At 42.1% G+C, this 22122-nt stretch overlaps 1 protein-coding gene across 1 annotated transcript in view; it reads left to right on the top strand.

Annotated features, from left to right (window-relative positions):
- The window catches only part of LOC140741059 (tripartite motif-containing protein 6-like), a 32283-nt gene extending 13985 nt beyond the window's left edge, over positions 1–18298 (top strand). The window contains exons 2-7 of the mRNA XM_073070744.1: positions 2881–3480; positions 6565–6660; positions 7592–7825; positions 9319–9341; positions 9428–9484; positions 18166–18298. Of these exons, the coding sequence (XP_072926845.1) occupies positions 2974–3480; positions 6565–6660; positions 7592–7825; positions 9319–9341; positions 9428–9484; positions 18166–18187 (939 nt within the window). The 5' untranslated portion in view covers positions 2881–2973 and the 3' untranslated portion in view covers positions 18188–18298. The remainder of the gene's footprint in view (positions 1–2880; positions 3481–6564; positions 6661–7591; positions 7826–9318; positions 9342–9427; positions 9485–18165) is intronic.
- Positions 18299–22122: the final 3824 nt, after the last annotated feature.

Raw genomic sequence — 22122 nt, 5'->3', positions numbered from 1 at the left:
GTGATCTGAAGTCTCCACCCTTGAGTATGGATTGTGGGGTGACGGATGCAGCGGTGAACAGCAATGTGTAAAAGGGGCCAAGATTAGCAGCAGGATAATGGAATAGTCCTGAGGTGGAAATTGGTGAGTGATCCCGATGTTGTCCTTCATCACTGAAACAGCTTGTATCTGAGGCTGCAGCATGGCATAGATCTCAGTGTCAACAAAGAACAGAATCTGAGTGTTGAACCTCTGCAGAGTACACTTCACTGATCATTGCAAATTGTTAATTTGCAACTCCCCAGCTTACTGCTGCATTGAGCGCTCACTCCTACTCTTTACTCAAGGAGAGGAGGCATTATTCATGCAACAACACCTGGACAATGGTCAGATGTGGGCTGATAAATGACAAGTAGTATTTGGACCACAAAAATGTTCATCTTCAACCACAGAACACCAATCACTTACCCTTGAAATTCAGTGGCATTTATCACTGCTGAGTCGTCCACTATCAACATCGTGGGGTTGCTAAGGTGAGTTTCTCTCCATGCCTTGTGGCACATTGGGCAGCAACCTTGCTATTTCTTAGGCATTTGTCTATTTTTTATGAGGCCGATTTGCTAGCTCAACACTCAACCCAGTACGGATGGAAAGTGTGCAAGGGGTCGGCCGGATTCAAACCTGGGACCAGAATCAGAATCAATCAGGTTTATTATCGCCGGCATGTGGTGTGAAATTTGTTAACTTAGCAGCAGCAGTTCAATGCAATACATAATCTAGCAGAGAGAAAAATAATAATTAAAAAAGTAAATCAATCACAGTATAAGTATATTAAATAGATTAAAAATTGTGCATAAAACAGAAATAATATGTATTTAGAAAGTGAGGTAGTGTTCAAGGGTTCAATGTCCATTTAGGAATCGTATGGCAGAGGGGAAGAAGCTGTTCCTGAATCGCTGAGTGTGCGCCTTCAGGCTTCTGTACCTCCTACCTGATGGTAACAGTGAGAAAAGGGCTTGCCCTGCGTGTTGGAGGTCCTTAATAATGGACGCTGCCTTTCTGAGACAACGCTCCCTAAAGATGTCCTGGGTACTTTGTAAGCTAGTATCCAAGATGGAGCTGACTAAATTTACAATCCTTTGCAACTTCTTTTGGTCCTGTTCAGTAGCTTTCCCCCCAGACCAGACAGTGATGCAGCCTGTCAGAATGCTCTCCACAGTACATATATAGAAGTTTTTGAGTGTTTTTGTTGACAGACCAAATCTCTTCAAACTCCTAATGAGCTGCCATCTTGCCTGCTTTATAACTACATCAATATATTGGGACCAGGTTAGATCCTCAGAGATCCTGACACACAGGAACTTGAAACTGCTCACTCTCTCCACTTCACTCGCCTCAAAGCCTGGTGCAGATTCCACTACACCACCGGCTGGCTATCCTGGGGGTTTCCATAGACTAAAAATGCAACTGAGCCATCCCCATAGACAATGTGGTTACAAGAGCATGTCTGAGGCTGGCTGTTCTGCAGTGAGAGATGCTCCAAACCCATTCCTCCATCAGTAAGGAGGAAGTGGAATGATCTCCACTTGTAGGAATGCAGTTCCAACAGCTCTCCATCAACAAGGACAAAGCAGCCACATGACTGACCACCCAACCACCACCCTAAACATTTATTTATTTACTTACTTATTGAGGTACAGCGCAGAATTGGCCCTTTTGGCCCTTCAAGCCATGCTGCCCAGCAGTCCCTTGATTTAACCCTAGCCTAATCACAGGACAATTTATAATGACCAATTAACCTATAAACTGGTATGTCTTTGGACTGTGGGAGGGAACCAGAGCACCCAGAGAAAACCCATGAATTCCACAGGAAGGACGTACAAACTATGTTTAGCTATGTTGGCTGGAGCCAGGGCTTGATGCTTTGGCAGGGTCACCCATGCCAAACAGGTCAAAGGGTAGAGTGGTTCACTGTTCCTCCAGATTCGAGGGTTGAGCCCAGGGCTAACAACCCTGACTGGTAAAACAAAATTGTTATGGAAGCAGCAATGAAGATTCCTTCTACATCTGAGTGCAATGGTGTTCTTGAGTCCCCACCTGGAACTTGCATTGCTGACAGTAGTGAAAACCAAGAGAAAGCTACGGACACAATGAAGGAAGCCCTGAACACCGACAGAGATGGAGGACCTTCATTGCTGCCCTAAACACCAGTGGCATAACAGGCAATGCTGCTGCTGTTACCGTGGAAATTATTTGGGGGAAACTTATACAGAGAAAGGTGCTGAGGGAGTGAAAATCCTGCCAAAACACACAGAAATGGATAAAGATTTTTTGAAGTTGAATCAATGGCCTTCACATCTATAGTTCTACCATTCCTTTATAAAGTATTTATTCAGAGAACATAAATTACTCATTTAATAGATGCAAGTATGAGCGACAGAACATGTGTGTATGAAATGTATCATTTTAACATCTCCCTTTCATTGAGGACTGGTGGGAGACAGAAATAAATGGTGGGATGGAGGGTGGGAGCAGACAGAAAGGCAACAAGTCATCAGTTATGTGCAGGAAGTTTCGCGGCCAGTAAAAAGCATTAAAAACGATGACAGAACACAGGGCTTTAAGTCGGGGGGGGGGGGGGGGAGCAATGGGAGAGTTTGAAATTGGTGCTGTTTAGAGATGCTTTATTCTGAATGTTTTCTGTAAGCAGCGTGATTGGTATTTAGGGCTCATTTTTAAAGTTCCCTTCATTGCAAACTCAGCTTTTATGGCCCAGCTGCAACTGCCCTGGAGGAAGGTTTGTGCAGTGACACAGAGCATGGGGTTAGTCAGTTTAGTTTGGACCCAGCATGAGGCAGACAATTTAACCATACACAATTATCTCATTTTTTTTGTGAACAGGAAGAGCATATTTCTCTGCCTTTTGGAACCAAAGGATTGGTAGAAGAGCGAGAGAGACAGCAAGATATTAAACTGACAAGAGCCAATCTTACCATGCCTATAGAAGAAGACATCAGAAACCAATTCACATGCTCAATATGTCTGGATACATTAAATGACCCGGTCACCACAGAGTGTGAGCACGACTTCTGCAGAGCATGTATAGTTGAGTATTGGAATAAACAAAACACATCCATCTGTCCTCTGTGCCGACATTATTCCTCGGGCATCTTGAGAATGAATCGTACACTGGCCTGCGTTGCTGAGATACTTCGAAACAAGAATGTCAACAATTCTAGAGAAACCGGCTTCCATGCAGGCAAAACTTTTGTCTGCCTGCTTCTCCTCAACCTCATTTTTATCTCCATGCTCCTCTGGACATTGAGTCCAAATAGTGATTCATTTGCATTTTACCCTAAAGATTACAACACGTGTCCTCTGCGCAAGGAGAAGCAGAAGCTCTTCTGTGAAGATGAACAGGAGTTAATTTGTTTTGCCTGCAAGGATAAGCATAACAACCACTGGATTTCTCAACTCAATGGAGTTGCTCAATATTATAAGGTAACTTGGGAGGGTAGAATCCATGAAATAAAGTCTTGCATTTCCTGTGCTAAATAAACTTTCTGACATCAAGAACAAAAGCTGGGCAAGTTTGAACCAGTCAGCCTTGAATTTAGCATGGCTAATTTTACAATGATACAGACCAATGTTAATTGATCTTTTATCTCCCTGCACATAATGAGATGACAAAATAACCAATCAGTTCACCAGACTTTTCATGTGTGCTGAGTTCAAGGTTATTAGGGTAGGGTCATCTGTGCTATTTATTTATTTATTGAGATACAGCGCAGAACAGGCCCTTCAGCCCAGCAATCCCCTGATTCAGTCCTAGCCTAATCACAGGACAATTTACAATGACCAATTAACCAACCAACCGGTGCATGAGAGGAAACTAGAGCACCCAGAGAAAACCTAGGTGGGCACAGGGAGTATGTATAGACTCCTTACAGGCAACAGTGGGAATTGAACCCCAGTCACCTGTACTGTAAAGTGTTGTGCTAAACACGATGTTACCATGCCACCCTCTTTACCGTCTCTTTGTAGCCCTTTCCTGTAATCAGATAACAGCACCAAGATGTGGGCAGAGCAAAGAGCACAGTTGATGTCATTTACTTACCCCGTACAGGTGAGTAAAGAAATATGCAGCATGCACCTCAGCAATACTATAGGATGGCAGTGAGTTGGAGGAGCAGAGAAATGTTTAAAAATAGTGTAAGTTTTAAAGGAGTAGTTTTTCTTTCTGAGTAGCATATAAAAGAGAGACAGGTTTTAGCAGATTGGCCATTTTGGTTGTGGCTGTTGTGAGGTCAAAGTGCAATGGTTGAGCTGTAAGGCTCAAGTTGGCTTTGCTTTCCTCTGGTATATTTGGTGGTTATTTGATGGTAGTTAGAACAGTCGTAAGCTCCTCCCGCAGAATGTGGGAGAAATGGGAAACTTCCTGTATCCCTGGTGAGCATGCCTGTGGTATGGTTACACTTGAATTGGAAGGGGACCAAAGTCCTGCTGGGGAGATTTGCTAATGCTGCTCGGGAGAGTTTGATTTGTCTAGCAAGGGATGGGATCCAAATTGGTAATGTGGCAGGAAACAAAGTTGAGGCAAATGTAGAAGTTAAAGTGAAAAAGTCCATTGGTCAGTGAGTAAGGAAGGTCTAACAGGCTAAATTAGATTTACTTTAATGCAGGAAGCCTGACAGGCAAGGCAGATAAACTTGGAGCACAGCTCATCACAAGGCTGAGTTATTATAGCTATAACAGAAACGTGACTGAGGGATGGGCAGGTCTGGCAGCTCAATGGTCCAGGATATAGGAGTAACAAAGGAAAAGGCAAGAATACAGAGAAGGTTGCATTTTTAGTCAGAGAGATCATTACAGCAGTGGAGCCACATCCACTGAAGACATATGGGTTGAACATAGAAGGGGTGATCACTTTGATGGGATTGTCCTGTAGGCCCATAAGTAGTCAGCAGGAACTAGAGCAGCAAATATGCAGGAGTACTAGGGCTGTAATTGTCGGTGATATACACTTCCCTAAAATTGTCTGGGGCTAACACAGTGCTGAAAGATGGGATAGAATTTGTTAAGTGTCTCCAGAATAGTTTTCTCAAGTAATAAGTAACACTTGACTTTAGAGTCATGGGTAGAGTCACAAAGAATGGAAACAGGTCCTTCAGTCTAAATGGTCCAGGACAACCAAGATGCTCCATCCAAGCTAGTCCCATTTACCAACAGTTGACCCATAGCCTTCTATTGGATAATGAGGCCAGGCAAATGGCTGAAGTGTTAATGAGGGAGTACTTTAGGATCAGTAACCACAAGTCTATTGGTTTTAAAATAGTTATGGAAAAGATAAGATTGGTCCAGAGTTAATACCTTAAATTAGGGAAGGCTAAATCTGAAGATAATAGACAGGAACTTGTAAAGAATGATTGGGAGAAGCTATTTGCTGGTAAAGGAACATCTGACAAGTGAGAGGCTTTTAATAATGAGATAGAGTTCAGGGCCGACATGTTTCTGTTACTTTGAAAGGCAAGGTTGCCAAGATTAGAAAAACCTGGCTGATGAAGGATATTGAGAGGCTGGTCAGGAAAAAGAAGGAGGCATATGTCAGAAATAAGCAGCTGAGGCAAGCAAGTGCCTTGAAGAGAATAAGGGGTGTATGAGTATAATTAAGGAGGGCAAAATGGGATGATAGATCTCTCTGGCAGGTAAGTATCAATGTGTTGTCTATGTGTGGAACCACAGAAGATGGGCAAGGTCTTAAATAAATTCTTTTCATCTGTATTTACTGTGGAGAAGAACATGGAAGATACAGAATTCAGGGAAGGGACAGTAATATCCTAAAGCTTATCAACATTAGAAAAGAGAAGGTGATGGTAGTCTTGAGGTGCATAAGAGTGGACAAATCCCTGGGGCCTGATCTAGTGTATTCTAGGACATTGTTGAAAGCAAGGGAAGAAATTGTTTGGGCCCTGGAAGAGATATTTTTATCTTATAGACTACCAACATATACAGTGTATATCCTGTAAGAAATCAGGGAGAAACTTCTTTACCAATGGAATGGTTAGAATGTGGATCCCAACATGGGTGCTATGGTAGCATGACACTATTGCAGCTCGGGGTGTTGGAGTTTGGAGTTCAATTCTAATGTCATCTGCAAGGAGTCTTCCCCGTGGAATGCATGGGCTTTCTCTGGGTGTTCTGGTTTCCTCCTGCAGTCCAAAGGTGTTGCGAGTAGGTTAATTGGTCATTGTAAATACTCCTATGATTAGATTAGGGTTAAATCAGGTTTGTCAGGGGTTGCTGAGTGGTGTGGCTCAAAGGGCTAGATCCAGGGTTCCTTACCTCTTTTATGCCATGAACTTAATACCATTAAGTAAGGGGTCTGTGGACTCCTATGTTGGTATCTCCAGTCTATATGAAGGGTGAACTGGCATGGACCAGTTGCCTGGCTCATATGCTGTGGTCTTTGTAATTCTATGCAACAAAATATGGGGATTTCCAAGTCTTTTCTCCTTACAATTCATTTGTGTTCTGGTGATTACTCATTGTTAACATCTTACTAAGATGTGCAGCATTTCCTTTTAGAATGAACTGGCCACAGCTCTGGAATCAATGAAAAATGAGAATGTTCATCCTCAAGTAATAAGATCCAATATCAAGAAGAATATGACTTTGTATCTGGTATGTGAGTATTGAATGTGACATTATCCTGCCCAAGAAGCTAGTAGGGTGTATGTCAGTTATGTCAATGGACTGCTAGGATGCTCTGCCAAGGGGGGGGTCAAAGTTTGAGCTTCAAAGATAATATGAATCATAATGAGAATCTAAGACCAATAGTCTGTAGATGCAAGAGGCTGTAAATGCTAGATCCAGGAGCAAGGCACAAAATGCTGGAGGAACTCAGCTTGTCAGCCAGCATCTGTAGAGGGAAATGGACAATTGACATTGTGGGTTGAGACAGTTCATCTGGACTAAAACAAAGAAGGGGAGGGACATGGGTATTATAAAAGGGTGGAAGGAGGCGATGGAGCAAGAACTGATTAGTGATAATAGGTGGATCTAGGTTAGGGGGAGATTGGCAAATGGGAAAGGGAAGAGTTGGAATAATGTCAAAAGCTGGGAGATGGTAGGTGGAAGTGACAAAGGGCTAAAGATGATGGAATCTGATAGGAGAGGAATGTAAAGTATGGAATAAAGGAAGGGAGGTGGGCAAGACAGATGGGAATTGTGGAGGAGGAGAATCAGTGGGAGAGGTGTTATAAAAAATATCAGACATGGGGACAAAGGCTGTTTGAGAATTGTCCAATGAGTAATGAAGATCTCATCCACTTTCTGATTGGTCAAGGTTGGACTGGCTGCAGACTACACACAGGCTAGGGTAAGAGTTCAAAGGTCTCTCCATCAATGTGCCACATTAAAATCTTTTCATCTTTTTAAGGTAGTTGACTTGGAGACCTGACCCTAAACAGTTAGCCACCAACCTTACCCCATCAGAAGCTGTGATGTTTTCTCTTATCCTTGCCTTCTGCTACAATCCTTCCTCATCTACTCACAGACCTGCCTCCTCTTCCTCCCCACTGTTACTTCAACTCCATGTGGTCACTTACTCCAGGATGAAGTATCAATGGCAGAACAACGTGTTGGGGAGATCTTTATGCGCCTTCGTGTGTTCCTGAAAATGGAAAATGAGAACATGATGGAGGAACTTCTCAGTGATGCTTGGCAACACTTCACCGTGCTGGAAGATATCGTCGTGCAGTTGGCCCTTGAATTTACTTCATTATCAGAAACCATTCAAGCAGCCACCAAGAACCTTATTCTGGAAGACGCCCTACTATCCCTAATGGTTGAGTATTCTACATGAACCCATGAACACTACCTCACTACTCCTTTTTTGCATTATTTATTTATTGTAACTTACAGTAATTTTTATGTCTTGCACTATTCTGCTGACAAAAAGAACAAATTTCATGACATGAAAGTTGATTTACAGTATTTCCACAGAGGTAATTGGAAGAGTGGGGTGAGGACGAAACATACACTCTGTGGCCTCTTTATTAGATACCTCCTGTACCTAATAAAGTGGCCACTGAATGTATTTACAACTCACATGTCAGAGCACTGAAGCAATTAGCCCTAGCAAAATTGGAGAGAAGGAGAAGGCTATCTGCCTAATGGCAGCCAGCTGTAGGAGGATATAGGAGTGGTGGACTGCAAGTACCTAAAATACATAACATGCCGAGACCAGTTGAACTTTATGGCAATCACAACGTATGGCCTCAGCCTGCCATGCTCCCAGCTCCAGCAGCCTTTGTACCTGTCTATCGTAATCTGTCCAATTCCATCACCAGTCTATCATCCCAATGGGTATCTACTCTTATCCCTGCACCAACCTGTTGTGCTCCCAGCGGTGGTCTGTTACGATCCTGACGTCAATGTTTCATGACCCTAGCACATCCGGAATGCCCCCAGTTCCAGTCTGCCAGGGCACAGCATCTGCACCATGAATTCCATCACCTTTCTGCTAGGAATTCAATGTTAGTCAGATAGTTAATCAGTTCTGAATTTCACCTTTCACCTCATACCATTAAGTAACTTTGCCCATACACACACCATCAGATGATCCTGGAGATGTTGAAGGGAAGCATCCTACTTTATTTTCACCAACAACACACAAAGGGCATCGCTTCAGTGGAGGCTTATGAGATAAAGTCCACTGCCAGTATTATGCACCTCGTTTGTGGCTTTCCATCTACAACATAAGACAATCTCATGCAGAGGAGTCACAAAGAAAGCTGATAGTGCACTGGTCTCACGTATTTATTTTGAGAGCAAAGTGAAGAGGCACCTCAATCTGCTTCTAACTTGAGAGGTCTGGATGGGACAATGTGCAGTAGGTTTACACAGGTGGGTGTTTAATGTAACAGTCCCAAAGGAGCTTTACTATGAATTCAATCTGTGCCACTTCTCACTTAAAAATGACTGATGGGATGACATGGAGGAAGATTTACTTTGCATCTTCTCCATAGATGTCACCACACCTGAGAGTGCTGGATGCTAACATTAGATGGAATGTAGGACATGTTCCAAGACAATACATTAAATCTCTGCCCACCAGAAACAAATTTATTTTTTAAAGCTTTCTCAGAGATAGTCAATCGAACTTTCTGCTCTGTCACTGAACAAATTCACAGGCAGAGGATGTGATTTAATAACATTACTAAAACAAAAGGAAACTGGAACTATGTTTGGCCAAGGGAAATGTGTGAGCTCCAGATACCTAACCCACATCTTTTGCAATGATGAACCTAATAACATTGTGTGCTTTTCTCTTTTCAGAAGCTAAAAGCAATGCAAGAAAGGTAACTCCATTTTAAAACTGGATATCCAATAATTTGAACTTACCTCAGCTGGCAAGCTAATCTTTAACTTTCAATCCATTTTCCAGAGTTAGAATGCCAACTTCTGATCCCCCAGAAGAGTGTGTAAACATAGATGATACCAGGTACAACTTCTTAATGATATACAACTCAATGAAATTTTCTTTAATGCCAGTGAGGAACGAAAACAGTTGTGTTGCTGTTATTGTGACTCGGCTACCCTATCCTTGCACCTCCACACCAACAGTTTTCAGACAGTGAGTCTACAGTCTGACAGGACTTTTCTGTTCCATGCATTGTGAATCAGTAAGTGCCCAAGCCTAACCCAGATGGACTGACATTGCAAGTGGCCCATGATTCATCACGCAAGTGCCAGGAAATGTCTGCAACAAGACACAACTGAGTTGCCTTTTCTTGATTTTTCCCACCAAGACCATGACGGAGATTACCATTGACCAGAAACATGCAGGGCATACATTTAAGGTGAAAAGCAATGTGGGTAGTGGAGATCTGAGGAAGGGCTATTTTTGCCTAGAGGATGGTTGAAATCTGGATCACATAGCCTGAGAGAGTGGTGGAGACAGACAGCCTTGTAATGTTTATAATGTATCAAGATGAGCACTTGAATTGCCAATACACAGAAGTCTACAAAGTGTCAGTAAATGGAATGAGAATAGTTAGCTACTTGATGGTCAGTATTGACACAATGGGATGAAGGGCCTTTTCCTATGCTGTATGGCTCTATGACTCAGACTCTATAACTTAAAAGGGGGAGAACTGAAGGTGAACCGTATTTACTCTTTGTCACACAAAGCTGTGATTTTTCCCCACCAAAGAAACCCAAGGGTTAATTTTTAAAGAGTAGCTTTGTGAAAAGGGCAATTTGAATGTAGTGAATTAAACAAACATTTACATGGGACAGGAGAGAGATGGTCACACATCCAATTTGCTGATGAGAGACACTGGAAACAGAGTAAAGATCTTTAAATTACAGATAGCAAGCTGATGGATTTATATGTAACCAATGTAGGTAATCCACTCTGGATCTGGAAACAATAGAACACTTAACCTTTTGTTAAAGTCATGGTAGCATAGCTATTGCAGCTTGATGCATTCCAGTGTTCAGAGTTCAATTCCAATGCTGTTCTGTAAGTAGTCTCTGTACTTCTTCCCTGTGGAATGTGTTAGTTTTCTCCAGATTCATTCAACTGTCCAAAGATGTGCCATTTAGTAGGTTAATTGGTCATTGTAAATTGCCCTTTGATTAGGTTAGGGTTAATTGGGGTTGTCAGGAGTTGCTGGGGCGACATGGCTCTAAGGGCTGGAAGGGCCAACTCTGTGTTATATCGCTAAATAAATAAACTAAAAGCAATGGCGATCAAAACAGATTTTATAATTTAGACACAGAGATTCTTAAAGTTTAATCAACTGAGGTAAATAATAATCAATAAAAACAATGGATTAATAGATTAATACCCAAAGGAATGGTTTACAAAGGGATTGAAATTATGTGCAAAGTCTTGGCTAAATTATCACACACAAAGTGCTGGAGAGACTCAGCATATCAGGAGGGAAGTAGACAGTCGACGTTTTAGGCTGAGCCAGAGAACCCCCGCCCATTCTCTTATTCTGCCTTCAGCCCCCTACCTTTCGAGTCCTGATGAAGGGTCTCATTCCAAAGCATCAACTGTTCATTACCCTCCATAGGACCTGCCTAATGAGGCCCTCCATCAGTCGGGCTCGACCCTGGATGTTGCATCCCAGCTGTCTCAATATGCAAGCCTGGGCAGTACGATATGGAGAGCAAGTTGTTGTCCATATAACAGGCTGCCCCTCCCCACACAGCTGATGAATCCAAAGGAATAGTAGAGACCAATACAATTTGGCATCAGCAGCTCACAGGAGTTCCTGTCACCGTAGGACTGCTTTAGGGACTCCAGCTCTGGATTTTTCCTCAGGATTTACCCCTGAAGCCTTCCTCATGAGTGGGTATAGCCACAACACAGCGGAAGCTTGAGATCAGAGTTATCCTTCTCCTAAGTGAGCAGGCAACCACAGCTGATGAGCCCCATTGCCTGAAGTGACTTGTTTTAAGGTGCCAGTAACCCATCTTACCCCTTTCTGCTCGGAAGGCTAGGAGCTGGACTTGGTTGTCAGAGGCTATTTGAGATGCATGCCATTGGGAGCATTTAATAGATAGTGGGAGCTTGTCCCTATTACTCCCAGCTATGACAACTGTAAGGAACTTGCTGAGTTCCACCAGCATTTTATGTGCGTTGCTCAAGATTTTCAGCTTTATGGATCATACAAGGGGCATTGGATACAGTTCAGGACAACATACCACAAGAAAGATAAATTGGCTTTAAAAGCACTGGAGATTAATGCTTGGACCTTTGTTGAAATAAATTACAAGGAACAAATTATAAAAGCATAATTGTTTCACCATAAGTTAGAAGATTAAAGGTGCTTTGAAATGTTCTAGGTTTTAAGAGGAACTGATAGTGTTCAGGGACAGAGAAACTATTTCTGAGTGCTTGGAAAATCAAGACTAAGAAGTATGAAAACTGGGGCCAGTTTTTTTTAGATGCCCTTTACTTTCACAGATCAAGAGTGGTACATGTTTGGAACTGTTAACCCAAGGAATACAGGAGTAATGGAACAAGGATCACTATATAGAGTTAGGCAACAAATCATTCTAGAATTTAAAATCAGATGTGTGGGGATAAATATCCCTTCCTGGTTCATATGTTCTGAGAGAGAGTTGGCAGAGGAGTTCAAGAGTTTAGCACCAAGGCAGAAAAAAGCACGACCAGCAGTGATAGGGCCAAAGAAATCCAGGCCAGAATCAAAGAGATGCCAAGTTTTTTCAAGATTGTAGCGCTGGTGGAAGTTTCAGATAGAGGTGGTGGTGAGTCCTGGTTGGACTAAATACATTGCTGGACGTACCCAGCTACAGGGCAAACAAAGTGATGCAGCATTTTTAATTGAAAGCTAATTAGCATGAAGAAAGAAATCTTGGAAATTTAATGGATATCAGGAGTAGGGATCACTGATTTGGATTTGGGTGTGGGAGAATAATTTCAAAATCAGCTGATAACACAGCAGTAAGAGTATCCAATTGATCTGACTCCAAAACAGTCAGTGACAATTCCCTCTCCCTCTGGCTCTCTCACACTTCCCACCTGCTGATTCTATCACTTTTGGCAAAACTATTTTACAAAAATAGCTTTTGGGTGGCGGGGTGGAGATACATCTCTGCCAAATAAGGTGCTCCTTCCCTCCGCTAGCCTGCAGGTCACCCTTGGGCAAGGTATAGTACCTGCTTAGGCCCCAATCAGGGTCACGTGAAGCCATGGGAGCAGGTGGTAGATGGTCGTACGAGCAGCTGGTGCATACCACAAGTCCTGGTTATGTGACCACTGACACCAGGCAGACAATCTCCGAGGAGTAATGATAATAGCTGGGGTCACCCATTCCGTAAAGACACTGCCCAGAAGGCAGCAATGGCAAACCATTTCTCTAGAAAAATTTGCCAAAAACAATCATGGTCAAAGACCATGATTACCCACATCATAGGACAAGGCACATAACAAAGGAAGAATGAATTTTACAAGACATAATGAAAGGTATGGGAATAAAATGACAAGAATATAGATTTTATTAATCATATCAGGAAAGCAACTTAGTAAAGTAGGGTAGAACTTGCTGAATATGGAATCTGAAATAAGATTGAATTTGAGAAGTTTGTTTTTATTGTAAAGATGCAATATATCTAGCTTTTTTTGGTGATTTGCAATAATCATCAGTTGAGTCCTACATGATTACATTTCTCCACTTCATCAAGCAGTCAGTGGGATGGGTTGCAGTGTAAAAGGATTACAAAATCAAAATGGGTGACAAGTACAGGACTGAAGGTGTTACATCTGAATGCACACAGTATACAAAATAAGGTAGATGATCTTGTAGCACAGTTAAAGATTGGCAGGTATAATATTGTGGGCATCACTGAAACATGGCTGTAAGAAGATTACAGCTGGGAGCTTAATGTTCAAGGATACACATTGTATCAAAAGGACAGATGGGTAAGCAGAGGGGGCAGCATTGCTCTGTTGGTAAAAAATGAAATCAAATCCTTAGAAAGAGGTGACATAGGGTCAGAAGGTGTTGAATCATTGTGGATAGAGCTAAAGAACTGCAAGGGTGAAAAGACCCTGATGGGAGTTGTATACAGTAGTAAGGATGTGGCCTACAATTACAATGGAAGACAGAAAATACATGCTAAAAGGACAATGTTACAATAGTCATAGGGGATTTCAATATGCAGGTAGATTGGGAAAATTAGTTTGGCGCTGAATTTGGATCCCAAAAGAGAGAATTTGTAGAATGCTTATGAGATGGCTTTTTAGAGCAGCTTGAGGTTGAGCCCACTAGGAGATCAGCTATTCTGGATTGGGTGTTGTGCAGTGAACCAGATTTGATTAGGAAGCTTAAAGTAAAGGAACCCTCAGGAGGCAGTGAGCATAATATGATAGATTCACTCTGCAATTTGAGAAGGAGAAGCTAAAGTCAGAAGTACGAGTATTACAGTGGAGTGAAGGGAATTACAGAGGCATGAGAGAGAAGCTGGTCAAAGTTGTTTAAATGGGGTCCCTAGCAGGGATGATGGCAGAGTAGCAATGGCTGAAGTTTCTGGGAGCAATTTGGAAGGCACAGAATAGATACATCCCAAGGAAGAAGTATTCTAAAGGCAGAATGACACAATCGTGGCTGACAAGGGATGTCAAAGCCAACATAAAAGCAGAAGAGGGCATATAATAGAGCAAATATCAGTGGGAAGTTAGAGAATTTGAAAACTTTTAAAAGCCAACAGAAGACAACTTAAAAAAGCCATAAGAACTGAAAAGATTAAATATGAAGTTAATCTAGCCAATAATATCAAAGAGCATGCCAAGCGTTTTTTTCCAAATATGTGAAAAGTAAAAGAGAGGCGAGAGTAGATTTTGGAAAATGATGCTGGTGGGGTACTAATGGGGAGGATCTGAATAAGTATTTTGCATTAGTATTCACTGTGGACGACACCAGCAGTGTGCCAAGTGTTTGAGAGTGTCAGAGGGCAGAAGTGAGTGCAGTTGCTATTACTGAGGATGTGGTGCTTGGGAAGCCAAAAGATCTGAAGGTAGATAAATCACCTGTACCAGAGGGAAGGAGGTAACTGAAGAGACTGTGGAGGCATTGTAATCATCTTCCAAGCGTTATTAGCCTTTTCTGATGGGTTGCCAGTGACTAGGAACAATTCTTTTTACACTGTATATCAGTGATTTGGATGATGGAATTGATGGCTTTGTGGCCATGTTTAGAGACGATATGAAGATAGATGGAGGGGCAGGTAGTGTTGAGGAACCAGGGAAGCTGCAGAAAACAGACAGATTGGAAGAATGGGCAAAGAAGTGGCAGATGGAATATAATGTTGGGAAGTTTATGGTCATGCACTTTGGTGGAAGGAATAAAAGTGTAGACTATTTTATAAACGGGGAGAGTATTCAAAAATCTGAAATGCAAAAGGACTTGGGAGTCCTTGTGCAGGATTCCCTAAATGTTAACTTCAAGGTTGAGTCAGTGGTGTGGAAGGCAAGTGCAATGTTAGCAATCATTTCAAGAGGTCTAGAGCATAAAAACAAGGATATAATGTTGAGGCTTTATAAGCCACTGGTAAGGCCTCACTTGGAATATTGTGAGCAGTTTTGGGCCCCTTATCTCAGGATGTGCTGATATTTGAGAGGGTTCAGAGGAGGTTCACGAAAATGATTCTAGGATTGAAGGGTTTATGAGGAGCAGTTGAAGTCTCTGGGCCTGTACTCACGAATTCAGAAGTGTGAGTTGTGGGGGGGATCTCACTGAAACCTATTGAATATTGAAAGGCCTCAATAGAGTGGATATAGAGAAGATATTTCCTGTAGTGAGGGAGTCTAGGACCAGAGGGGCATCCATTTAGAATGGAGCAGAGGAAGAATTTCTTTAGCCAGTGAGTGATGAAACTGTGGAATTCGTTACCATAGGCAGATCTGGAGGCCAGGTCATTGGTTTATTTAAAGTGGAGTGTTGGATCTCTGTTTATTTTCTGGTTCTTGGGTTCTTCCAGAAGTCAGGAATGGCGAGTAGTCTTAATTCCAATATTTCATTTTATTTTAAAGTACAAACATATGAATACTAATTAAACTAAATAAGGAGCTGAGAAATGATGCTGAGAGATAAATGAATGGTGAAGACAAAAGAATAAAGATGGCCCCTCTGAAAAATCCATAGCTTTTATAATGAAAAAGGAAAATTCCTTAGATAGGAATAACCTAGTTAATAGGCCACATAATTGAAACCAATTACATCACGTGGGTAATGTGCTAATACTTAGCCAGTGAAAATTAAAAAGGAAATAAATTGTTACTTTAGCTGCTACAGTGCTTTGTGCCAGTGAGTGTACTGTGAAAAGTAGATACTTTTTATAAGATCTGTATTATTTTAAAAAAACATTATTTTTTAAAAATAGTGGTTTCCGACAGTTCCCCCTTTTGATTCTATAAGGGACCCTAACAGAATCACATCTAAAAATTCAGAGGAGAAAGAAAATTAAAGTATCTATGTTAGAGAGTAATCAATTTTAAACAAACACTAAAAATGTCCAATAAGTATACTCGACCTTGAACTGTTCCCACAGTATTTGCCTTAATCTGGAGTCACTTTAGCTTGCTTGCAGTGGCTGCCATGTATCCACTTCTACCTTAACAGCTGAGTTAGTCATTAACAGTATTTGGTAAGTCCTTCCCACTGAGCTTCCAGGGGGGCCCTTATGCATCTCTTTTGACCAGAACCTACTCACCAGGAGCTTATTGAGAAAGTAAGGAGGCATGGGATCCAAGGGGACGTTGCTTTGTGGATCCAGAACTGGCTTAGCCACAGAAGGCAAAGAGTGGTTGTAGATGGGTCATATTCTGCATGGAGGCCAGTGACCAGTGGTGTGCCTCAGGGATCTGTTCTGGGACTCCTTCTCTTCGTGATTTTTATAAATGACCAGTATGAGGAAGTAGAGGAAGGGGTTAGTAAATTTGCTGATGACACAAAGGTTGGGGGTGTTGTGGATAGTGTGGAGGGCTGTCAAAGGTTACAGTGGGGCATTGATAGGATGCAGAACGGGGCTGAGAAGTGGCAGATGGAGTTCAACCCAGATAAGTCTGAGGTGGTTCATTTTGGTAGGTCAAATATGATGGCAGAATATGGTATTAATGGTAAGACTCTTGGCAGTGTGGAGGATCAGAGGGATCTTGGGGTCCAAGTCCATAGGACACTCAAAGCTGCTACGCAGGTTGACTCTGGTTAAGAAGGTGTATGGTGTATTGGCGCCGTCAACTGTGGGATTGAGTTTAAGTGCCGAGAGGTAATGTTGCAGCTATATAGGACCCTGGTCAGACCCCACTTGGAGTACTGTGCTCAGTTCTCGTCGCCTCACTACACGAATGATGTGGAAACTATAGAAAGGGTGCAGAGGAGATTTACAAGGATGTTGCCTGGTTTGGGGAGCATGCCTTATGAGAATAGGTTGAGTGAACTTGGCCTTTTCTCCTTGGAGCGTTGGAGGATGAGAGGTGACCTGAAAGAGATATATAAGATGATGAGAGGCATTGATCGTGTGGATAGTCAGAAGCTTTTTCCCAGGGCTGAAATGGCTAACACAAGAGGGCACAGTTTTAAGGTGCTTTGAAGAAGGTACAGAGGGGATTGTCAGGGGTAAGTTTTTTACGCAGAGTGTAGTGAGTGTGTGGAATGAGCTGCCGTCGATTGTGGTGGAGGCAGATATGATAGGGTCTTTTAAGGGACTCCTGGTTAGGTACATGGAGCTTAGAAAAATAGAGGTCTATGGGTAACCCTAGGTAATTTCCAAGGTAGGGACATGTTCAGCACAGCATTGTGGGCCGAAGAGTCTGTGTTGTGCTGTCAGTTTTCTATGTTTCTACGTTTCTATCTTAAAATGTTGTCAGCCTTTTGTCCAACAACTTATACAACCACTTTGTGATTACAATATCAGATTCTGGGTTTCTGATAATTAACACCAGCCCCACACAGGTTGTACAACCATGAAAAATCTGCCACAACTAGAATGCAAACTCCGCTCACTCTTACATTCCCTTTAAACAATGTACTGAAGATATTTATTCTTGAACAATTAAGGACTGGAGGAATGAAACATACAAATACTAAACAAACTAAATAAAGAGCTGAGAAACAAAGCTAAGCGGGGAATGAACTGAACAAACAAGAGAATAAAGATCCATTGCTTCTATAGATAAAATAAGAAATTCCTTAGATAGGAACAAACTAGTTAATAGGATACATAATTAAAATACTTTGTAATTACACCATGTGGGTAATGTGCTAATACTTAGCAAATAAAAAATGAGAAAGGTGATAAACCGTTAGTTTAGCTGCTGTTCTGCTTTCTGCCACTGAGTGTACTGTGAAAATTATATGAGTTTGTTAAAAGGTCTGAATCTTATAAAAAGTATTATTTTAAAGACAGTGGTTTCCAACAGGAGGTTGTTACATTTTTGATAAATCAGGGTGTGAAAGGTTATGGAGAGAAGACTCCATTGGAGTTGAGAGGGAAATGGATCAACCGTGATGAAATGGTGGACTCGATGGGCCAAATGGCCTAATTCTGCTCCAATATCTTATGGTTTAAGCTCCTAAATTTTAATTCAGTAAAAGAGCCATTTGTTTTCTTTTCACTGTGTTTGTTCTGTGCTCTCCTTTCCTGTAGTTTTTCTGATTTTGAATGTTGAAACTGCACGCCGGGGCCTCCTCACCTTCAACAACTCAAGCAACGTCATATAGAGCCGTGGTATGAAGAAACCACCAAGCATCAACTTGCAATTCAGTGTCTATCATTATACCACAACCAGCAACCCCCCCCCCCCCCAACACCAACACATGAGCTGGATATCATAAAAAATCAAATGCACATTCTAAGTACCTACCATACTGTTCGGTATAAATATTTTATCCAAAACACTATTTCTCTCAATGTACAATCAACTCCAGTAGCTCCTGTTAGGAAGGCCCCGCTATGTGCTTTAAAAATTTTTTCTGAAGTTCCAATGAAAGGACAAACAAAATGTCCATTACTAGTGTGTTAATCACAAAACCTTTATTGGCTTGTTACCCTTAGTATTGCATTTGATTTAATTGCAGTGAGACATTAATATAAAACTAACTCATTAATGTTGTTTTACTCAATAGACTAACCATTAATATGTGTGTTCCTGTGAAAGTATGTATGCGTGTGCGTGCCTGTCAATGTACGTGAGGTAAGTGTGTGTGTGTGTGTGTGTGTGTGTGTGTGTGTGTGTGTGTGTGTGTGTGTGTGTGTGTGTGTGTGTGCGTGTTTGTGTTTTTATGGCAAGGGTTTCTCTGTTTTGAGCGTCACTGTTTAGCTGTTCTGCACTTGGATTTGTTACTCTGACATTTTGTACTGGCAACATTATTTAAATAAAAGTTTAATGATTGTCAGCAATCTAAAATTAAACCAGAACTATTTCTTCTACTGAAGGTAAAAATTCCAGATCCAAACATTGAAAATGTTTGTGCTCAGAACACGGTCTCCTGTAGATGCAGAGCTTTCCAAAACAAAATGGAAAAGATGGAATGCTGACATGTGAAACAAACACTGTAGGAAATGAACACTTCATTCAACTCTCAGAGCTCTCCATCCTGAAGTGAGTGAAGCCCCACAGCATCCAAGGTCAAAGTCAAAAACAAACTACAGGAGGAATTCAGTGGTTCAGACATCTGTGGTGGGAAATGGACAGGCCATAAGACAGAGGAGAAGAATTAAGCTATTCAGCCCATTGATTCTGCTCTGCTGATTTACTATCCCTCTCAACCCCATTTTTCGGCCTTCTCCCTGACACCCTTAAAGAACCTATCAACCTCTTCCTTAAATATACTCAATGACTTGGCTCCACAGCTACCTGTGGCAAGGAATTCCACAGATTCACCACACTCTGGCTAAATAAATTCCTCCTCATCTCCATGCTAAAACTACACCCTCTATTCTGAGGCTGTGTCCTCTAATCCCAGACTCACCCACTATTGGAAACATCCTCTCCACATCCGCACTCTCTACGCCTTTCAATATTTGATAGGTTTCAGTGAGATTCCATCCCCCCCCCCCCCCCAACATTCTTCTAATTTCCAATGAGTACAGGCCCAGAGCTATCAAATGCTGTTCATACGTTAACCCTTTCATTTCTGGAATCATTCTCGTGAATCTCCCCTGGACCCTCTCCAATACAGCACATCTTTCCTTAGATAAGGGGCCAAAAATTGCTCACAATACTCTGTGAGGTCTGACCAATACCTTTTAAAGCCACAGCATTACATCCTTGCTTTTGTCTTCCTTACTCAACCTGCAAGTTAGCCTTTAGGGAATCTGCACGAGGCCTTCCAAGTCCCTTTGTACCTCCGATTTTTGAATTTTCTTCCTGTTTAGAAAATAGTCTATGCCTTTATTTCTTCTACCATAGTGCACAACCATACACTTCCCAGCACGGTGTTCCATCAGGAACTTCTTTGCCCATCACCCACAGCCAATGCTGGCACCCAGTGGCCATGACTGAACACTGCAGGCAGGGGAGAAGGTTGGGCTGTGAACCTTCACCATCAAACCAGGATGGAAGTAAAGAAATACTTGGGAATACATGGGAATTACTTCAGAATTTTATTGTTAACATTTCTGTTGTTCAAAGTTCAAAGTAAATTCATTATCAAAATACACATATGTCACCATATACGACCTTGAGATTCATTTTCTTGTAGGCAAATACAAGTAAATACAAGAAAATACAAGAAACACAATAGAACCAATGAAAGATCGGACCCAAAAACATCAGCCCAATTAGGAGTCTGATGCTTGAACTCACACCACCTCACTCACTGACCCACTCATCTACAACAATTTTAAGGTTGTTATCCTTTCAGTCTCTCCCTTTCTCTGCCCTCCCTACTGTGCCGAGACATACTGGTACATCCAGTGGAGCTGCTGCCTCAACAGTTGGATGAGGTTGGATCCTGACACCGACACCCGCCTCCGGTTCTATCCATGTGGAATTATTTGCAATTTCCCTCTCTTTGACAATGCAAGTTTTCACTGGGTCCTCTATTCTCTTCCCAAATCCCCAAAGAGTGAAAATGGGGATTGACTAGCCACTGTAAGTTGCCCCTAGTGTAGATGAGACTGTAGGTTCTGGAATCTGGAGCAAAAGCATCTGCTAGGAGATCACAGTATGTCGAGCAGCATCTGTGGAGACAAAGGGATGGAACTTCAGTTCTAACCTCTTGTGCCATATGTCAGGTGCTATACAATGCAAATTATAGACAATAGGTGCAGAAGTAGACCATTCGGCCCTTCAAGCCTGCACCGCCATTCTGAGATCATGGCTGATCATCTACTATCAATACCAGGTTCCTGCCTTGTCCCCATATCCCTTGATTCCCCTATCCATAAGATACCTATCTAGCTCCTTCTTGAAAGCATCCAGAGAATTGGCCTCCACTGCCTTCCGAGGCAGTGCATTCCAGACCCCCACAACTCTCTGGGAGAAGAAGTTTTTCCTTAACTCTGTCCTAAATGACCTACCCCTTATTCTCAAACCATGCCCTCTGGTACTGGACTCTCCCAGCATCTGGAACATATTTCCTGCCTCTATCTTGTCCAATCCCTTAATAATCTTATATGTTGCAATCAGATCCCCTCTCAATCTCCTTAATTCCAGCATGTACAAGCCCAGTCTCTCTAACCTCTCTGCGTAAGACAGTCCGGACATCCCAGGAATTAACCTCGTGAATCTACGCTGCACTTCCTCTACAGCCAGGATGTCCTTCCTTAACCCTGGAGACCAAAACTGTACACAATACTCCAAGTGTGGTCTCACCAGGGCCCTATACATTGTTATAAATTGTTATAGGCACTGGAATTCTGGACTTTATTCTCTGGTGATTGCATGAAATACTAGTGCACGGTTCTCTCTCCAAGGGAAGGCTGGGTACTGGAGCTCAGGTTCAATGCCTCTGGGAATCTGCCATTCAAAGACTGACTGTCCAACAAATTGATTCTCAAACCAACGGCAGAGAGATGGCAGTGAGTAAGTCCCAAAAAAAAACAAGAGGTGAAGTTCAAGTTTAATTGTCATTCGACCATTCATGAATACCCATGAATACACCCAAATGAAACAGAGTCAATAACAATAAATAAGCAATAAATATTGAGAACATGAAATGAAGAGTCCTCAAAAGTGAGTCCATAGGTTGTGGGAACAGTTCAGTGATGGGGCAAGTGAGGTTGAGTGGAGATATCCCCTCTGGTTCAAAAGCTTGATGGTTGAGGGGTAATAACTGTTTCTGAATCTGGTGGTGTGAGTCCTGAGGCTCCTGTACCTTCTTCCTGATGGCAGCAGTGAGAAGAAAGCATGGCCTGGATAATGGGGTTCTTGATGATGGACACTGCTTTCTTGCAATGTGTTCAGCAGTGGGGAGAGTTTTACCCATGATGGACTGGGCTGCATCCACTACTTTGTGTAGTTAAACCTGTTAAATGTTAGATCTGTTTATCAGTTTTAATTGGTGTGACTGGATGGCAAAATGTTACTTGTGCTTTCATTTACCATCAATGAAACAGTGTGGTGGTAATAACCTTCTGAGGTGTGTATTGTGTAAGGAG

Source organism: Hemitrygon akajei, chromosome 18 (assembly GCF_048418815.1).
Source record: "Hemitrygon akajei chromosome 18, sHemAka1.3, whole genome shotgun sequence".
NCBI lineage: Eukaryota > Metazoa > Chordata > Chondrichthyes > Myliobatiformes > Dasyatidae > Hemitrygon > Hemitrygon akajei.
This window is presented reverse-complemented; position numbering and strand designations above follow the sequence as displayed.